Source organism: Microcaecilia unicolor, chromosome 1 (assembly GCF_901765095.1).
Source record: "Microcaecilia unicolor chromosome 1, aMicUni1.1, whole genome shotgun sequence".
Classification (NCBI taxonomy): Eukaryota; Metazoa; Chordata; class Amphibia; order Gymnophiona; family Siphonopidae; genus Microcaecilia; species Microcaecilia unicolor.
Window position 1 is genome coordinate 25,918,199 of NC_044031.1, and position 20,034 is coordinate 25,938,232.

The 20,034-nt window shown below is 48.0% G+C and overlaps 1 protein-coding gene across 1 annotated transcript in view; it reads right to left on the reverse strand.

The window, feature by feature from the left end:
* The window catches only part of LOC115461718, a 101,725-nt gene that overhangs the window by 6,140 nt on the left and 75,551 nt on the right, over positions 1-20,034 (reverse strand). Inside the window, exons 7-8 of the mRNA XM_030191792.1 lie at positions 9,514-9,640; positions 5,558-5,668 (exon numbers count right to left, since the gene is read on the reverse strand). Of these exons, the coding sequence (XP_030047652.1) occupies positions 5,558-5,668; positions 9,514-9,640 (238 nt within the window). The remainder of the gene's footprint in view (positions 1-5,557; positions 5,669-9,513; positions 9,641-20,034) is intronic.

Consider the following 20,034-nt stretch of genomic DNA (forward strand, 5'->3'; position numbering starts at 1 on the left):
TCATACTGCACTGGTCCCCCTCACATGCCAGGACACCAACCGGGCACCCTAGGGGGCACTGCAGTGGACTTCACAAATTGCTCCCAGGTGAATAGCTCCCTTACTTTGGGTGCTGAGCCCCCCAACCCCCCCAAAAAACCCACTCCTCACAACTGTACACCACTACCATAGCCCTAAGGGGTGAAGGGGGGCACCTACATGTAGGTACAGTGGGTGTCGGGTGGGTTTTGAAGGGCTCACATTTACCAGCACAAGTGTAACAGGTGGGGGGGGGGGGGGGGATGGGCCTGGGTCCGCCTGGCTGAAGTGCACTGCACCCACTAAAACTGCTCCAGGGACCTACATACTGCTGTCATGGAGCTGGGTATGACATTTGAGGCTGGCATAGAGGCTGGCAAAAAAAAAAAAAAATATATATATATTTTTTTTCTTTTTAGGGTGGGAGGGGGTTGGTGACCACTGGGGGAGTAAGGGGAGGTCATCCCTGATTCCCTCCGGTGGCCATCTGGTCAGTTCGGGCACCTTTTTGAGGCTTGGTCGTGAAAGAAAATGGACCAAGTAAAGTCGACCAAATGCTCGTCGGGGACGCCCTTCTTTTTTCCATTATCGGCCGAGGACGCCCATCTCTTAAGCACACCCCAGTCCTGCCTTCACTACACCTCCGACACGCCCCCGTGAACTTTGGTCGTCCCTGCGACAGACTGCAGTTGAGGGTGCCCAAAATCGGCTTTCGATTATGCCGATTTGGGCGACCCTGAGAGAAGGACGCCCATCTCCCAATTTGTGTCAGAAGATGGGCGCCCTTCTCTTTCGAAAATGCCCCTGATGGTGATTTTTCACATTTTGGCTGCTGCTGTTGCTGTTAGTGCTGTGTTTCCGATTGCCAGACGTGGACAGTTCCAAATCTCTAGGCGAGGGACTAATCACAGACACGGACTCACTCTGTATGTACAGAATCCCTAATCTGGCTCAACACAACTTAAGTGAATGATTTGTTTATCTTGTCATCAACTGTATTAACTGAAGAATTGGATTAAGGATTGGAGTCTCTTTTTTAGTTAATAGGCAGCCCCAGGTGTACGGTTGTGGAGGAGTGGCCTGGTGGTTAAGGTGGTGGACTTTGGTCCTGGGGAACTGAGGAACTGAGTTCAATTCCCACTTCAGGCACAGGCAGCTCCTTGTGACTCTGGGCAAGACAACACATATACAAGTAGGACTCTTCGTTTTGCATTCATTACTTGGTGTATTTATTGACCCCTGATGCAGACGCTTTTTAGCGTCGAAACACGGCCTGTGTCGGGTCGCTATCTCTGATATAATAAAGACTGTTGGACTCACGTCTCCAGTGGTGAATCGTCTATTAGTCTCTACTTTTGCCTTCTGTGAGCCGCATTGAGCCTGCCATGAGTGGGAAAGCGCGGGGTACAAATGTAACAAAAAATAAAATAAAATAAACTCTCTGAACACAGTTATACTTGGTTAAGGTCAAAATATTAGTTTATGTTCTTCATAAAATGCATGACAATATAACACAAGCCGTATTTTTTGACTTATGAGCCTCTTGCCTTTATGTTCAATTTATTGATTGGGAAAATTTTTAGTACTTTGTTCATCTGATTTATTCTAATAATTCATGCATGCTCCTTTTATAAGTTACTAGTAAAAAAAAACCGTTTCTGATGCAAATGAAACGTGGGCTAGCAAGGTTTTCTTCGGAGTGTGCATGTGGGAGTGTGCGTGTCCCTGCCCTCTGCCCTCTCTCCCTCCCCCCTCCGAGTCCAGTCCTTCAGTGTTGTTTCCTGCTGTTCTGTGTTTGTGTTACAGAGAGAGTGAGGGCATCTCTCTCCCCTCCCCCCTCTGAGTCCTTCACTGTTTCGTGGGATTTCCTGCTGTGCTGTTTTCCTTCACTCATGGGGAAACCTGATATCTCTGGCGCTTCACACTTCCGGCTGGAGGCTTCAGTGGTGCCTTTTATATATATAGATATCCTAATGTTTTGTGTTCATATTTCATATTGTGTTTTTAACTTTATGGTTAGGTTAATGTTCATCATTCACCTAAGTATAAAGCTTTTGTTGATGTTTAGTTGTTTGAAAGTATGGTAATTACTTATGCATATGTTTTCTAATACAGACTGGATGGACCGTGCAGGTCTTTTCCTGCTGTCATCTACTATGTTACTATCCACCTTATAATCGAACGAGAAAAACGCCCAAGTTCCGACCTAAATCGGGAGATGGACGTTTATCTCACAAAAACGAATAAAGCGGTATAATCGAAAGGCGATTTTTGGACGTTTTCAACTGCACTCCGTCGCGGATGCGGACAAAGTTGATGGGGGCGTGTCAGAGGTGTGGCGAAGGCGGAACTGGGGCGTGGTTATCTGCCGAACAAAGATGGGCGCATTTCACCGATAATGGGAAAAAAGTATGCGTTTTTAGCTAGAATTTAGGACACTTTTCCTGGACCCTGTTTTTTCACGAATAAGGCCCCAAAAAGTGCCCTAAATGACCAGATGACCACTGGAGGGAATCGGGGATGACCTCCCCTGACTCCCCCAGTGGTCACTAACCCCCTCCCACCACAAAAAATGAAGTTTCACAACTTTTTATTTTCACCCTCAAATGTCATACCCAGCTCCCTGGCAGCAGTATGCAGGTCACTGGAGGAGTTGTTAGGGGGTGCAGTGGACTTCAGGCAGGTGGACCCAGGCCCATCCCCCCTACCTGTTACAATTGTGCTGCTTAATGCTTATTAGTCGTCCAACCCCCCCAAACCCACTGTACCCACATGTAGGTGCCCCCCTTCACCCCTTAGGGCTATAGTAATGGTGTAGACTTGTGGGCAGTGGGTTTCGAGGGGGATTTGGGGGGCTCAACACCCAAGGGAAGGGTGCTATGCACCTGGGAGCTCTTACCTTTTTTTTTGGTTTTGTAAAAGTGCCCCCTAGGGTGCCCGGTTGATGTCCTGGCATGTGAGGGGGACCAGTGCACTACGAATCCTGGCCCCTCCCACGAACAAATGCCTTGGATTTATTCGTTTTTGAGCTGGGCGCTTTCATTTTCCATTATCGCTGAAAAACAAAAACGCCCAGCTCACACATTGTTGAATAAAACATGGGCGTCTATTTTTTCCCAAAATACGGTTCGGTCCACCCCTTCACGGACCCGTTCTTGGAGATAAACGCCCATGGAGATAGGCGTTTTCGTTCAATTTTGCCCCTCTATGTAATACATGTACACTCACACACATATATTAGGGCTGCATTTTGATTAAAATGTTTAATCTTGATTAAAACAAAAACAAGAAGTTGGGAAAACTTCAAACGGGGAGGGGGGGGCAGGGGGCTGGAAACAGATGAAGTCACTCACAGCCTGTGTGTCTGCATATGTCTTCCTCCCCCCCTCCCCCGAGTATATGCTGCATGCCTGATCTGCGACTCCGGGCGGTAATCGGCAGTGTATACTCGCTGATGATTACCGCCTGGTTAACGCGTGTCATCTTACCGCTAAGTCAATGGTTGGTGGTAAGGTCTGAGGCCCAAAATGGACGCGCGCCAATTTTCATTTTGCCGCATGTCCATTTTCAGCCAAAAAAAAAGGCCTTTTTTGCAGGTGCGCTGGTAAATGGACCTGCGTGTGTCCAATACACGCGTCTACACCAGCGCAGGCCACTTTTCGGCACACCTTAGTAAAAGGACCTGTTAGATTTTAGGAGGAAAAAGCCACAGTACACTCAGACCTGCTTCAGGAGCTACAGTGTATACAGGTACTGCATCTCGATAATCGGCGTAAAAAACCTCCTTTTATTTAAAGAATTCACTTACAGAGTTAAGAAAAGCAGAATTTGTTGCCACTGCAACTTGTCCGATGGTGGCCAGCGTTTCGGAAACTGCGTCAGGGACTAGCAGTATTCAATAAAGGAGTCACAAATCTGGCGGTAATTCTGAGTCTGGAACATGCCAAATCCCCCAGTAGAAAATATTTTTCTGTATTATCTGTATGAAAAAACCTTTAATAAAAATATATTGAAAGTAAAAAAAAAAGAAAAAAAAAAGAAAATATTTTTATATTTTCTACCGCAGCACACGTTCCCAGCGGTTACTGTGCGGGTAGCGCGAAACTACACTATTCGTTGCCAGAGAATGTGATAAAGGCGGTTAGCTTAGCGGAGTTTAAAAAAAGGTTTGGCCGGCTTCCTAAAGGAAAAGTCCATAGACCATTATTAAATGGACTTTGGGAAAATCCACTGTTTCTGGGATAAGCAGTATAAAATGTATTGAACTTTTTCAGGATCTTGCCAGGTATTTGTGACCTGGATTGGCCACTGTTGGAAACAAGATGCTGGGCTTGACAGACCTTTGGTCTGTCCCAGTATGGCAATACTTATGTACTTTCTCCTAATGTTTAAGAGATTATAATGTTTTCACGTAATAAGTGTGAGTATTTCTTTGATGTAGTTTACTATACTTTGAATAGTGAGTCCTTATGTATGCAGTGTTTCAAGGTTTGGGGGGTCCTTTTACTAAGGCATGCTGACAAAATGGCCTGCGCTGGTGTAAGCGCGTGTATTGGAAGCGCACAGGTCCATTCTTCAGCGCACCTGCAAAAAAGGCCATTTTCTTTTTTGGCCGAAAATGGACATGCGGCAAAATAAAAATTGGCGCGCGTCCATTTTGGGCCTGAGACTTTATCGTCACCCACTGACTTAGCAGTAAGGTCTCACGTGTTAACCGGGCGGTAATCATCAGCGCACATACACTGCTGATTATTGCCCGGTTAGCGCTACGCAGTAGAAAACAGAAATTCTTTTCTGCCACATGTCAAAATTAGAATTACCGCCCAGGGTATGCAGTAGCCGGGCGGTAGTTCTAAATTCACGTGTGTTTTAGGCAGGGGCGTAGCCAGACTTCGGCGCGAAGGGGGTCCAGAGCCCGAGGTGAGGGGGCACATTTTAGCCCCCCCCCCGGCGCTGCCAACCCCCTCCCCTGTCATTGCCGACCCCGCCGCCGCCGCCACCACCTTGCCCCCCCCCCCCGCCGCCGACCCCTCTCGACCCCCCCCTCCCGCCGCCAACCCTGCCCCACCGCCGCCTACCTTTGCTGGCAGGGGACCCCAATCCCCGCCAGCCGAGGTCCTCTTCTTCCGGCGCAAGGCTTCGTTCTGTTTCTGAGTCTGACGTCCTACAACGTGCAGGACGTCAGACTCAGAAACAGAACGAAGCCTTGCGCCGGAAGAAGAGGACCTTGGCTGGTGGGGGTTGGGGTCCCCAACCAGCAAAGATAGCCCACGGCGGCGGGAGGGGGGGTCGAGAGGGTCGTTGGCAGGGGGGTCCAGGGCCAAGTCTGCGGGGGCCCAGACCCCTGTGGCCCCACGTAACTACACCACTGGTTGTAGGTGTCTTAGTAAAATGGCCCCTTGATGTGTTTTTTACTGAATAAAAGATACTTTTAAGAACCAGGTTTCCTTTTCCTCAGCTGTTTGGTCTCCCTACTGTGTTTGCTTTGTTTTTGTGATCTGCAGAGTTTTGATTCTTTTGGTGCAGTATTATTACTCACCGGTGTACGACTGAGTAACTTCTCTCTCTCCCAAATCCTTGGAATCAGGGACATATGGCTCGTTCTCTTCTTTAATCCTCAATAATAAATCAGGATTGATCCTTTCAAAGCCTGTTTCCAGCAATAAAAAGGAAAACTGAGTTATAAGGTCCTTTACATTTACAGGAAAACGTAAAACAGTTCTCAGGGGTGCGGCATATACCCACGGATTCTATGTAGCGCGCCTAGAGATCTGTGCTGAAATTCAAGCGTATTTTGCAGCAATGTGTGTAACTTAATTGACTTACCAAGCCAATCAACATTATAGTGGAACTAGCAAAGGTAGAGAGAAGGGCAATGAAAATGATAAAGGGCACCTTTTGGTGACTAAAATTATATTTCCTTTAAAATCTTCTTTCAGAGAAAAGAGATGTGTTTAACTGACATTTTGGAAAATTCAGAAGTTATAGATAGAGTTATATTATTAGTGACTTTCCTCTTTGATTAGATAGGAACAACGTTTTGAAATTGTATTTCCGATATATGGTTGATAGCTTTTTTTGGTTCAAGGATGAATATATTTCCTGACACATCAAGGGAATCACAGACTGGGAGGTGTGAAGTCTTGGCTTTTCAGCCAGGAATCATTGCCCCAGGTGGGACCTTCCTAGCGCGATTCCCTTGTAAGTGTTTTATTTTCCTTATTACTTATTTGTTTGAACCTAAGAAATTATAGAGTTTGTGGAAACAGATGAAAATCCTCTGCAGCAACTTCCTTCAGTTACCACTGTACCGGCTGCAATAACCGATTAACCTTCCTCCCTCAGAAAATGTGAAGTGTAAGATTAACCATTTTGAGTTTTTCTTATTTTCTTTAAGATTGTTTTCCTGATCTTGGATCATCCAATTGTGGACAATTATGTAAATATATATTGTTGAGAGAAAATGTTTTCCTTTTTATATTAATTTCTGTATTTCCTTACATTTATGTGATAAATGTGAATGTAATTAAGTAAAATGATAAATAAAAAAAAATAAAAAAAAAATGATAAAGGGGATGGGATGACTTCCCCATGAGGAGAGGCTGAAGTGTCTAGGGCTCTTCAGCTTGGAGAAAAGACAGCTGAGGGGAGATATGATAGAGGTCTATAAAATAATGAGTGGAGTGGAACAGGTAGACGTGAATCGTTTGTTTACTATTTCCAAAACTACTAGGACTAGGGAGCACACAATGAAGCTGCAATGTAGTAAATTTAAAATGAATCAGAGAAAATATTTCTTCACTCAACGTGTAATTAAACTCAGGAAATCATTGCCAGAGAATGTGGTAAAAGCAGTTAGCTTAGCGGGGTTTAAAAAAGATTTGGCTAGCTTCCTAAAAGAAAAGTCCATACAACATTATTAAGATGGACTTGGGGCAAATCCACTGCTTATTTCTGGGATAAGCCACATAAAATGTATTTTACTGTTTTGGGATCTTGACAGGTATTTGTAACCTGGATTGGCCACTGTTGGAAACAGGATGGTGGACTTTATGGACCTTTGGTCTGTCCCAGTATGGCAACACTTATGCACGTATGTACTTTACAGCACTTAACAAGCAATAATGAGCACTAACTGGCAATAATTATAAGTTACACGCACAACTCGCTAAGCGTATCCTGTAACGCAGTGCGCCCAACTTCTTATGCGCGCAGTCAAAAGGGGGTGTGGTTATGGTTGGGGAAGTGGGCGTTCTGAAATCTACGTGCATAGTTAAAGAATATGGCCCAGTGCGCCTAAATCTACGCACCAGGATTTATATGTTTTCGTTGGTGTAAATGGATGCGCATACTTTTACGTGCTGGGATATCAACTAAGCGTAATTCTAAATACCGTGCCTAAATCTAGGTGCCACTTGTAGAATACACTTAAGCAAAAAAGTTTTCCGTGTGGTTTTTTTAGGCGCCCTATATAGAATCCCCCCCATAATGTTGATTAAGATATTTGATAACCCGCCAAAATTCCAAAGAAATTGGATCTAAGCAGTTTACAGTTCTAAAATCAAACAAAACACAGAATGAAGTGAGCCTGCTGCAGCTGCCAAGTTGGGAATCCTGTGCATGTGGTCGATTTTCACAGCTCCATTTCTGGCTTCAAATTTCAGAACTGAGAGCAGTCATTTTGCAAAAGAGGTCACAGGATCGCTTACCACAAACTTCTCAGGTAAGCCCCCGATCCTGATATTATTATGTTGAGCCCAATTTCTGAAACTTGCTCTGTCTTTCATGCATAAACTCGTGGGCCACCTCTGTCAGCGAGTCCTCTACCTTTCTGTCCCGTGTTTCCACCCCCCCTGAGCCGTGAGGTGTTGTCATTGACTGTGGCCACGTGGAGGGGCATAATCGAACGGGGGGCGCCCAAGTTTTCCTGAGGGCGTCCTCGCAGGACGTCCCCACGAAGGGGCGGGGAAACCCTATTATCGAAACAAGATGGGCGTCCATCTTTCGTTTCGATAATACAGTCGGCGACGCCCAATTCTCAACATTTAGGTCGACCTTAGAGATGGTCGACCTTAGAGATGGTCGTCCCCGATTTTCGGCGATAATGGAAACCGAAGACGCCCATCTCAAAAACGACCAAATCCAAGTCATTTGGTCGTGGGAGGAGCCAGCATTCGTAGTGCACTGGTCCCCCTGACATGCCAGGACACCAACTGGGCACCCTAGGGGGCACTGCAGTGGACTAACTGATGCACTAACTGAACGGAAAAAACCCTTCCCTTACCGATCCCTTAGTGATTCGGAAAGGAACGGGCATGCATGAAGGAAATCGCATGCAAATGAGCTGCTCACTTTTAGCTCATTTGCACACGATTTCCTTCCTAAGGAGGGGAAGCCAGTGCAGAGCAGCCAAGCATTATGCGTGGCTGCTCTGCGTATGCCAAAGACTGCTTCATACACGCAGACAAGCTGCGTGTATAATAGCCGTCTACAACCTTAGAAAAATACAAGTCCAGGCAAAACGTCCAACTGCTTGTCAGGGACGTCTTTCTTTTTTTTTTTTAGAGTATGGGTGAAGGACGTCCTTTGCTGTGCCTCTGACACCCCCTTTGTTTATTTGGATTTTGAATCACAAATAGAAGCAATGGGATTTGAACCGGCCACCACTGGATTACAAGACCAGTGATGTAACCACTAGGCCACTCCTCCACTCCACTCCCTTGAAATGTGGCCGTCCCTGGGGGGGGGGGGGGGGCAGTTCAGGACATCCAAAATGTTTGAAAGTCGGACGTGCACGCCTTCGCTATGCCTCCGCTGACACACACATACCTCCTCTCCCAGGGACCTGCATACTGCTGCGATGGACCTGAGTATGATATTTCAGGCTGGCAAAATAAGTTTTTAAAGTTGTTTTTATCGGGGTGGGAGGTGGTTAGTGACCACTGGGGGAGTCAGGGGAGGTCATCCTTGATTCCCTCCGGTGGTCATCTGGTCAGTTCGGGCACCTTTTTGAGGTTTGGTCGTAAGAAAAAATGGACCACGTAAAGTCGCCCAAGTGCTCGTCAGGGACGCCCTTCTTTTTTCCATTATTGCTCGAGGACGCCCATCTGTTAGGCACACCCTAGTCCCGCCTTCGCTACACCTTCGACACCCCCCCCCCCACAACACTATCTTTTACCCATCTTGTTCCCTTCCAGACATGCAGTTCGTGGGGAAGGGGGGCAATTCCCCCCCCCAGACACCCCCCAACTAGGTTTCAACCTAATTCAGCCCCTCAAAATGACACATCGATTACGATTTATAACAAATTACCAGGACTTATGGAACCCAATACAAGAAAGAAGCTATGGTCAGTAAAAAAAAAAAAAGGCTGGGGAGGGTGAGAAATAATCGGAAGGGAGGGGGGGGGAGTCCTTTGCGGGAATTGTCCCAGGGTGAACTGTCATTGGTGGGAATTGTCTGGGTGGGAACTCGTCTGATACCAGAAATTCTTACCTAGTGAGATCAGGGTCTGATAATTCTCCTTCATCACCTCCCTGTAAAGCTGCTTCTGGCCTTCATCCAAATACCCCCACTCCTCCTGGGAGAAAGAGATAGCGATGTCCTCAAACATTACCGGCATCTGAAACACAAACCAGAAACACGCTCAGCTGCTGATGCACAAAAGTTCCCGTTAAAAAAAAAACAAAAAACCTATGCGTTTAGATCCCTGATAAAAAAGTTACCGAGTTGGAAATAGCGAGCGATGCTCAAACGACATCTCATGCAAATGAGCAGCTCATAATTACAGCAAGCAACTTGTTAGGGAAAACCTCAGTGTATGCGTAGAACAGTCACTCGCTAAGTGTCACTGCTATGCATTTGTCCTGAACTGTATGTGCTAAGAACACGCCGTCACAGCTTTCCACTGCTACACACAGCTTTCATACACTACTACTACTACTACTACTTGACATTTCTAAAGCGCTGCTAGGGTTACGCAGCACTGTACAATTTAACATAGAAAGACAATCCCTGCTCAAAGAGCTTACAATCTAAAGGACAAATGAACAGTCAGTCAGATAGGGGCCGTCAAATTGGGCAGTCTGGATTTCCTGAAAGGTAAGAGTTAGGTGCCGAAAGCAGCATTGAAGAGGTGGGCTTTCAGCAAAGACTTGAATATGGGTAGGGAGGGGGCTTGGCGTAAGGGCTCAGGAAGGTTGTTCCAAGCATAGGGTGAGGCGAGGCAGAATGAGCGGAGCCTGGAGTTGGCGGTGGTGGAGAAGGGCACTGAGAGGAGGGATTTGTCTTGTGAGCGGAGGTTTCGGGCGGGAACGTAAGGGGAGATGAGGGTAGAGAGGTAGCGAGGGGCAGCAGACTGAGTGCATTTGTAGGTAAGAAGGAGGAGCTTGAACTGAATGCGGTATCTGATTGGAAGCCAGTGAAGTGACCTGAGGAGGGGGGTGATATGAGTATAACGGTTCTGGCGGAATATAAGACGTGCGGCAGAGTTCTGAACAGATTGAAGGGGGGATGGATGGCTAAGTGGGAGGCCGGTGAGGAGTAAGTTGCAGTAGTCAAGGCGAGAGGTAATGAGAGCGTGGACGAGAGTTCGGGTGGTGTGTTCAGAGAGGAGAGGGCGAATTTTGCTGATGTTAAAGAGGAAGAAGCGACAGGTCTTGGCTATCTGCTGGATATGTGCAGAGAAGGAGAGGGAGGAGTCGAAGATGACTCCGAGGTTGCGGGCAGATGAGACGGGGAGGATGAGGGTGTTATCAACTGAGATAGAAAGTGGAGGAAGAGGAGAAGTGGGTTTTGGTGGAAAGACGATGAGCTCGGTCTTGGACATGTTCAGTTTCAGGTGGCGGTTGGACATCCAGGCAGCAATGTCGGATAAGCAGGACGATACCTTTGCCTGGGTCTCTGCGGTGATGTTTGGTGTGGAGAGATACAGCTGGGTGTCATCAGCATAGAGATGATACTGGAAGCCATGAGATGAGATCAGGGAGTCCAGGGAAGAGGTGTAGATTGAGAAGAGAAGGGGTCCAAGGACAGATCCCTGGGGAACACCAACAGATAGGGGGATGGGGGTGGAGGAAGATCCATGAGACTGAACTCTGAAGGTGCGGTGGGAGAGATAGGAGGAGAACCAGGAGAGGACAGAGCCCTGGAACCCAAATGAGGACAGTGTGGCAAGAAGTAAATCATGATTGACAGTGTCAAAAGCGGCGGATAGATCGAGGAGGATGAGGATGGAGTAGTGGCCTCTGGATTTGGCAAGGAACAGGTCATTAAAGACTTTAGAGAGTGCCGTTTCTGTCGGGTGTAGAGGGCGAAAACCGGATTGAAGTGGATCGAGGATGGCATGAGAGGAGAGAAAATCAAGGCAGCGGCTGTAAACGGTACGCTCAAGTACTTTGGAGAGGAAGGATAGTAGGGAGATGGGGCGGTAGTTGGAGGGACAGGTAGGGTCAAGTGATGGTTTTTTGAGGAGAGCTGTGACTACGGCGTGCTTGAAGGTGTCAGGGACAGTTGCAGTGGAGAGAGGGAGATTGAGGATATGACAGATGGAGGGGGTGACAGTATGAGAGATGGTGTTAAGTAAGTTGGTGGGGATGGGGTCAGAGGAACAGGTGGTGCATTTCGAGGAGGAAAGAAGGCTAGTGGTTTCCTCTTCGGTGATGTCAGGAAAGGAGGAGAAGGAGGCCTGGGTTGGTTGGTTGGAGAGGGTTGAAGGGTGAAGAGGAGGAGGAGGAGGAGATGGCTTGGTAGTGAACTCAAGGTTGATCTTTTGCACCTTGTCGCGGAAGTAATCGGCCAGTGATTGAGGAGAGAGCGAGGGGGTGGGTGGGAGCGGAGGGCACTTTGAGGAGGGAGTTAAGGGTGGCAAAGAGACGACGGGGGTTGGAGCTGAGAGAATTGGTCATACACATACATAAGTACATAAGTATTGCGTACTGGGAAAGACCAAAGGTCCATCAAGCCCAGCAAAGTGTCTCCAACAGTGGCCAATCCCAGGGGCGTAGCTAGGTGGGGGCACGGGCCCCCCGCAGATTTAGCCCTGGCCCCCTTCTTTCACCCCCCTGCCGCAAACCCTCCCCGCCACATTTGGCCTGCCCCTCCCGCCGCCGTCAACCCTTCCCCACCGCCGCCGTCAGGTACCTTTGCTGGCGGGGGTCCCCAACTCCCACCAGCCGAAGTCCTCTTCAGCGCTGGTCTCCGGCGTGTTGCTGATCTGGATTCTGTTTCTGTGAGTCCTGACATCCTGCATGTTCGACTTCAGGACTCACAGAAACAGAATCCAGATCAGCAAACGCACCGGACTCGGAGACCGACGCTGAAGGGGACTTCGGCTGGTGGGGGTTGGGGACCCCCCCAGCAAAGGTACCTGGTGGTGGCGGGGGAGGATTTGCGGCGGCAGGAGGGGGGTCGAAAGGGATGGGAGAGGGGCGGCGCCGCCGGGGGGGGGGTCAAAAGTGGCGGGGGGTTGGTGGCACCGAGGGGGGGGGGGCTAAAATGTGCCCCCTCACCTCGGGCTCGGGACCCTCCTTCCACCGAAGTCTGGCTACACCCCTGGCCAATCCAGGTCACAAATACCTGGCAAGATCCCAAAAAAGTACAAAACATTCTATACTGCTTATCCCAGAAAGCAATAAACCGCCTGGGGCATGAAAGTTTCTTTTTGTGGGGTTCCACGTCAACTTTCATGCTCTGGGGTTTTATTGTTTATATATGCGTGTATGAAAGCTGTGTGTACCTTTTTTCAAAACTGCAGGTTCCGTGGACATGCCTCCACAACGTGGTTTTTTGTTCCAAGACAAATTCTTCACAGTGCTGTTACGTGGGAGGGTGGAAACACACACATTTGCAAATACTATTTAAATATGACAGCAGACTGCTCCACCGAGAAACCTCCGGAATGCTACGGCAGCTCCAGACCTCCTGTAAAAATGTGCTCGTTAATGGAAGGCGGTCTTTTCTGTGCATTGCTCGGAAACAGCTGTGCATCGTTCAGAATGCTCATTTTAATACTAATCAGCTCACTGTAATACATTTGCATACGATTCTCATTGGCTGCTACCGTGCACGGTAAAAACCACGCAGAACCCCTTTGTGCTTTACTCGCTGAATGGCGTGCACACTAAATTGGCTGGTACCGGTCAAAATCGGATCTTTTTAGCACGGTAAGCTTTGTGCATCAGCGCCTCATTGACATGTGGATGGGCTCAGTATTCGTTACATTTCACCTGGTTTTATTCTCCTGACAGACATTTTCTTATGGAAGATGGCCCATCAGTAACTGCCAGACTTATTCCCCTGGTGTGACACTAGGGTCAGTTTCCCCTATGGGCTCCAGGGATTGCAAGTCTGTGAAAAAATTCTCTCTTACAGAGACGCAGAGTATGAAATGTTTCACGTTTCAACTTTGATTAAGGCTTTCTATCCCACTCATCGGACCTTTCCACCGAGCGGTGTACAGGCTAAGATAATTGGGGAGAGAGAAAGCAGAAAAGCAAAATAGGGGGGAGGGGAAGAACTACATAATTCATGATAGGATAGCGGGAGGGGGGGGGGGGGAATGCTATGCAATCATGGTTTATTGGTGCTTGATATATCCCCATGTCTAACTGGTAGTTCACAGCAGTTTACAAAACAAAACCAATATATACAGCACAGTGATGAGCAAAAATTTTGTAAATGCTTTATCAATGATATAACCATAAGCGTGCAGTCAGAATCCACAGGGGACGTATGTGTTAGGCGGTGAGAGTCTGATCTGTACGGACGGGGAGAGGGATCTTGGGGTGATAGTATAGGAGGATCTGAAGGCGAAGAAATAGTGTGACAAGGCGGTGGCCATAGCTAGAAGGTTGCTAGGCTGTATAGAGAGAGGTGTGACCAGCAAAAGAAAAGAGGTTTTAATGCCCCTCTAAAAGTCGTGGCTGAGGCCCCACCTGGAGTATTGTGTTCAGTTTTGGAGGCCGTATCTTGCTAAGGATGGAAAAAGAATTGAAGTGGTGCAAAGAAAAGCTACGAGAATGGTATTTGCATTACAAGACGTATGAGGAGAGACTTGCTGACCTGAACATGTATACTCTGGAGGAAAGGAGGAACAGGGGTGATATGATACAGACGTTCAAATATTTGAAAGGTATAAATCCGCAAAGCCTTGTGAGATAGTTGTGATGCATTCAAATATCTAAATCTTGGGGGCAGGGGGCTAAGTACCTAACAATTAATGGGGGGGGGGGGGGGGAGAGAGGGGTAACTTGGAGCAAAGCTAGAAAGATTTCCTAGGGCACTTAATGCCATTGTACCAGTCTTGCAAACACCACTGAAAAACATACTGCGAATAGTAGTAGTAGTACACTGGACGTGAAGAGACAGTCCCTGCTCGACAGAACTTACAATCTAATTAGGACAGACAAACAGGACAAATAAGAGATAAGGGAATATTAAAGTGAGGATGATAAAATAAGGGTTCTGAACAAGTGAACAAGGGTTAGGAGTTAAGAGCAGCATCAAAATGTGGGTTTTTAGCCTAGATTTGAAGACGGCCAGAGATGGAGCAGTAATGATGATTTATTGCATTTGTATCCCACATTTTCCCACCTCTTTGCAGGATGGAGGAGGAGGGGTTCTCTTAATATCGAGGACTGAAAGAGGAAATCGGGAGACAGAACAGGGAGAAGCGTTAGCTCTGGTGCCAAACAGGCAAAGCTGACTCTTAAATCTGTCTCACAGCATCTTAAACAAAGACAAAGGAGCAGCAGCCCTGTGAAGGGAGGGGAACCAGGAAGAAGAACTTTCTTTTTCCTCTGCTTGCTCCATGCACCATGTGTGTATCAGAGGTTGCATGACATTGCCTGGCACTGCATCCCCTGCTGCCCACCTCCTGCCAGTCTCCTACCTGCTGAGCACAAAGCCCTGCAACCATTCTCCAGCCCTGTGAAGGGAGGGGAACCAGGAAGAAGAACTTTCCATGCACCATGTGTGTATCAGAGGTTGCATGACATTGCCTGGCACTGCATCCCCTGCTGCCCACCTCCTGCCAGTCTCCTACCTGCTGAGCACAAAGCCCTGCAGCCATTCTCCTGCCCTTCTCCTCAGCACCATTTCCAGCCCCTGTGAAGGGAGGGGAACCAGGAAGAAGAACTTTCTTTTTCGTCTGCTTGCTCCGTGCACCATGTGTGTATCAGAGGTTGCATGACATTGCCTGGCACTGCATCCCCTGCTGCCCACCTCCTACCAGTCTCCTACCTGCTGAGCACAAAGCCCTGCAGCCATTCTCCTGCCCTTCTCCACAGCAGCACGATTTTACAGCCCGCAGTGTGAAGCTCCGCCCCCTCCTTTGTGATGTCATCAATGTGCATCCTGATGGAGGTGGAGTCTCTTCAATAATGAAAATTTTCCATTGTAATAATAGTCTCTCCTTTTCTCATTTGCAGATTAACCAGCTGTCTCAGGCTCCACATCTCAGCCTGTTCTTTCTTCCAAAATTAGGAACCAAACCCTCAGGTCCAGCACCACAAAGAGCTCCCAATTCCATTTCTAATCCTAGGAACAGCAGAAGCAGAGGGAAATGCCTGCACGGGCTTCTGCCCTTTCTGCAAACACTGCTGCAACTTTCTAACCTGGGATGCTGCAGAGTCAGGACCCTGGACCCTGAGCAGACCTGGGCTGAGAAAAGGCACCTTGGGATCCTCCTGACAGGAAGGGAGAGCATTCTTCTTACTGCTCCCTTCCATGTTTTTCTCCCCCTGGTACCCTCCCCTCTCCTTTCTTTGCAGGTGTCTTCTTAATTCTTGTGTGGCCTGCTACTCTTTTCTGCTGTTTGGCAACTCCTTTTCTTCCTCCGCCACTGGAGTTTGGGATCCACATGGCGCACTGAGCTGATCTTCTCCATCCTGGGACAAGACCCAGTCTTCACCAGAGTTGCAGCAGGACTTTTTCTTTTTCAATTTCAAATAATTTCTATTATGTTTAGAAACATAACAAAGAAATGAACAATACTGCAGAATATTGGAATAGAGGAGTGGCCTAGTGGTTAGGGTGGTGGACTTTGGTCCTGGGGAACTGAGTTTGATTCCCGCTTCAGGCACAGGCAGCTCCTTGTGACTCTGGGCAAATCACTTAACCCTCCATTGCCCCATGTAAGCCGCATTGAGCCGGCCATGAGTGGGAAAACGCGGGGTACAAATGTAACAAAAATAAAATAGATACTATTGGAGATTCTACATGGAATGTTGCTATTCCACTAGCAACATTCCATGTAGAAGGCTGCGCAGGCTTCTGTTTCTGTGAGTCTGACGTCCTGCACATACGTGCAGGACGTCAGACTCACAGAAGCAGAAGCCTGCGCGGCCACATTGGTGATCTGCAAGGGCCGACTTCTAGTGGAATAGCAACATTCCATGTAGAATCTCCAATAGTAGCAACAGTGGAGGAGTGGCCTAGTGGTTAGGGTGGTGGACTTTGGTCCTGGGGAACTGAGGAACTGAGTTTGATTCCCACTTCAGGCACAGGCAGCTCCTTATGACTCTGGGCAAGTCACTTAACCCTCCATTGCCCCATGTAAGCCGCATTGAGCCTGCCATGAGTGGGAAAGTGCGGGGTACAAATGTAACAAAAGAAAATATTGATACAGGAATCAAATAGCCTTGTACAATATATACATAAGTCGAGCAATGAGGCTGCAATATCAAACATAAAAAATTCCGGGTGACCATACTCACCCGCAAATGCGCAGTAGAGACTTCCCTCTCTGTCCTGCCCCCGCGTCAATATGTGATGACGGGGGCGGGACAGAGAGGGAACCTGCCCGAAGGGGAGGGAAGGAGGGAGGGAACTGCCGAGGTCGCTACCGCACCCCCTCCAACCAGAGTCACCGCCGCCGCCCCCCTCCACCCGGCCTGGGCCCTCTCCTCTTCGCAATTCATCTTACAGCGCCGAAAGCGCAGCAGGCAGATCAGCGGAGCTGCCGTCGGCCTTCCTTCCCTGCCTCTGTCCCGCCCTCGCCGACGTTACATCACACGAGGGCGGGACACAGGCAGAGAAGGAAGGCCGACGGCAGCTCAGCTGATCTGCCTGCTGCGGTTTCGGCGCTGTAAGTTGAATCGTGAAGAGAGGGCCCGGGCCGGCGACTCCGGGGGGGGGGGGGTGGCGGCGACCTGGCGAGGAGGGTAGCTGGAAATCGCGCCCGTTTTAACGGGCATAACGGCTAGTAGAAGCAATAAGCAAACCATGTCATATACCAGTGACGTAGCCAAGGATGGGCTTGGGTGGGCACTTTGAGCTCAGGCCCACCAGTAGCGGCACACCTACGATGTGGCTGGCAGAGATTCCCAAGCTGAAAACTCCCAACAACTGTCCCTCCTGCATACGTTACAAATAGCAGATCTTCGCCTGGAGGAAGCAGCGACTGATACGTACCGCTCACACCGACCCCCAAAGCCTTCCCCTCTGACGTATTCCCGCCTATGCAAAAACAGGAAGCTGCATCAGTGGGAAGGATGTGGGGCCATCGTGAGTAGTGTGTATTAGTTACTGCCGGTGAAAAGCTGCTATTTAAAAGGCGTGCAGGACACTGGATACAGGCGGAACCACCGTCAGTGTGGTTCTGGAGGAATAGACTCCATGAACTAATGCTCTGGGAGGCCAGATCGGCCTTTAGCAGCCCAAAGAGAAGAAAGCATTTTATTACTATATGGAATCCATACTTGCAAAATATCTCTCGTAAAGCAGGAAGTGCGGTACTTAATAATTTGGGTAAACCCTAACTTGCTCCTTGTGTTAATTAGGTAAAGTTTGGTGTTAGATTTTGAAGGAACGATACCATGAAGTAAGAAGTTCAGAGTAGAGGTTATGGGAGGGGGGTGGTTGAGGGGGAGTTAATGGAATAAAATTGATGATACAGTTAAGATGTATATAAATGCATAAGATGTATTATTATGATTATAGAATGTTTGTCTTTTATAACTCTGTGCCAAATGTTTGATCCTCAATAAAAATTGTTTAAATATAAAAGGCGTGCAGGAGAGGGGGGATATTTGAGAGACCATATGGCATGCAGGCGAGAGAAGGCGAGACCAGATCACCTGTGGGATGGGGTGGGGTTCTTCTGCCCACCCATCTTGGGCCCAGGCCCATCCAAAATTGGGTGTCTGGCTACGCCCCTGTCATATACTACTACTACTATTACCCTGTTTCCCCGAAAATAAGACAGTGTCTTATATTAATTTTTGCTCCCAAAGATGCGCTAGGTCTTATTTTCAGGGAAACACGGTAACATGATTGGATTATTGCAGTTCTTTACTCCAAGGCTTACCTCAATATCAGCTGCAGAGGCTACAAGCTGTTCAAAATACCCTACTACAGTAAAATTGCAGCTTCTTAGAGAAAATGGCCACTGCAACTTTTAGCAGTAGCTTCCTAGAATTTCAGCAGCCTTTTTAATTTCACAGCAGCTGGACAAGAAGTCAGCATTAAGTAAATTAAGGGGAAGCCTTGATACAGCTTGGTGAAACATGAGTCGGCACAACAATCCCCCTACAATGAAAAAGGAGACTGAGCAATACAGTGCACAGAATCTCCATTTATCTACCGTAAGATAAGTACAGCATTCTAAATAAGCTTAGTCCTTAGGGTTCCTAATACCCCCTTCTCCCCCTTCCCCCCATGTACCTTCTGTTGGGACACTCACCCAGTTTTAAAGATGTCAGGAGGCTGCCGAACGTCTGTGGGGAAGGGCAGCGGCGGCTCGACCAGCCTTTCCCTTCAATGTCCCGCCCTTGCGGAAACAGGAAATACCTCATCAGAGGAAGGCGGGACACTGACGGGAGAGACTGGACTCGAGCTGCCGCAGTGACTTAAAATAACAGCTGAGCTTTAAACGCAGGGCAGCATGTCCGGAACGGAATGGAAATTAAAATGTTGAGGAGTTGAGGGCGGGCTCAAGCGAGAGGCGGAAGATACAATTTGGAGCTAGGTCTTACTTTTGGGGGAGGCCTTATATTTAGCAATTCAGCAAAACCTCTACTAGGTCTTATTTTCAGGAGATGTCTTATTTTCGGGGAAACAGGGTACTGCTACTTATCATTTCTATAGCACTACTACATGTCGCAGCACCGTACACTTGAACACGAAGAGACGGTCTCTGCTCAAGAGTGCTTACAATCTAATCAGGACAAATAAGGGTTAAAGGAATTACTCGAGGTGGAAATGATGAAACAGTTATGGGTACTGTACAAGTGAACCGGAGTTAAAATCAGCCTCAAAAGATGGTCTTTTAGCCTAGATTGGAAGACGGCCATAACTGGAGCTTGACGTACTGGTTCAGGAAGTTTATTCCAGGCGTACGGTGCAGCAAAATAAAAGGAACGGAGTCGAGTTGGCAGTGGAGAAGAAGGGTACAAATAAGAGAGATTTATCTGATGAACAGAGTTCCTGGGGAGGAGAGTAGGGAGAGATAAGAGTGGGGAGGTACTGAGGAGCTGCAGAGTAAATGCACTTGTAAGTCATATGGCTTATGGACTTTTCTTTTAGGAAGCTAGCCAAACCTTTTTTAAACCCCACTAAGCTAACTGCTTTTACCACATTCTCTGGCAAAGAGTTCCAGAGTTTAATCACATTCATTGCATGCCCCCTAGTCCTTCAATTTTTGGAATGAGTAAACAAGCGATTCACGTCTACCCGTTCCACTCCACTCAGTATTTTGTATACCTCTATCGTATCTCCTTTCACCATCTTTTCTCCAAACTGAAGAGCCCTAGCCGCTTCAGCCATTCCCAACCCCGTTATCATTTTCATTGCCCTTCTCTGTATCTTTTTTGAGATGCGGTGACCAGAATTGCACACAGTACTCAAGTGCGGTCGCTGTAGAGCGAAGAAGCCGGTGGCAGCGGCAAGGCAGACAATGGGAACTTTTGGAAAAGAACAAAATAAGGTAAATACGGGGAAGAGAGTGGAGGAGGGAAGGGGAAGATGCCAGACTGGGCGGGGGTGGCAGATTGCCTTAGGCTGCCCCTGGTGCCACCA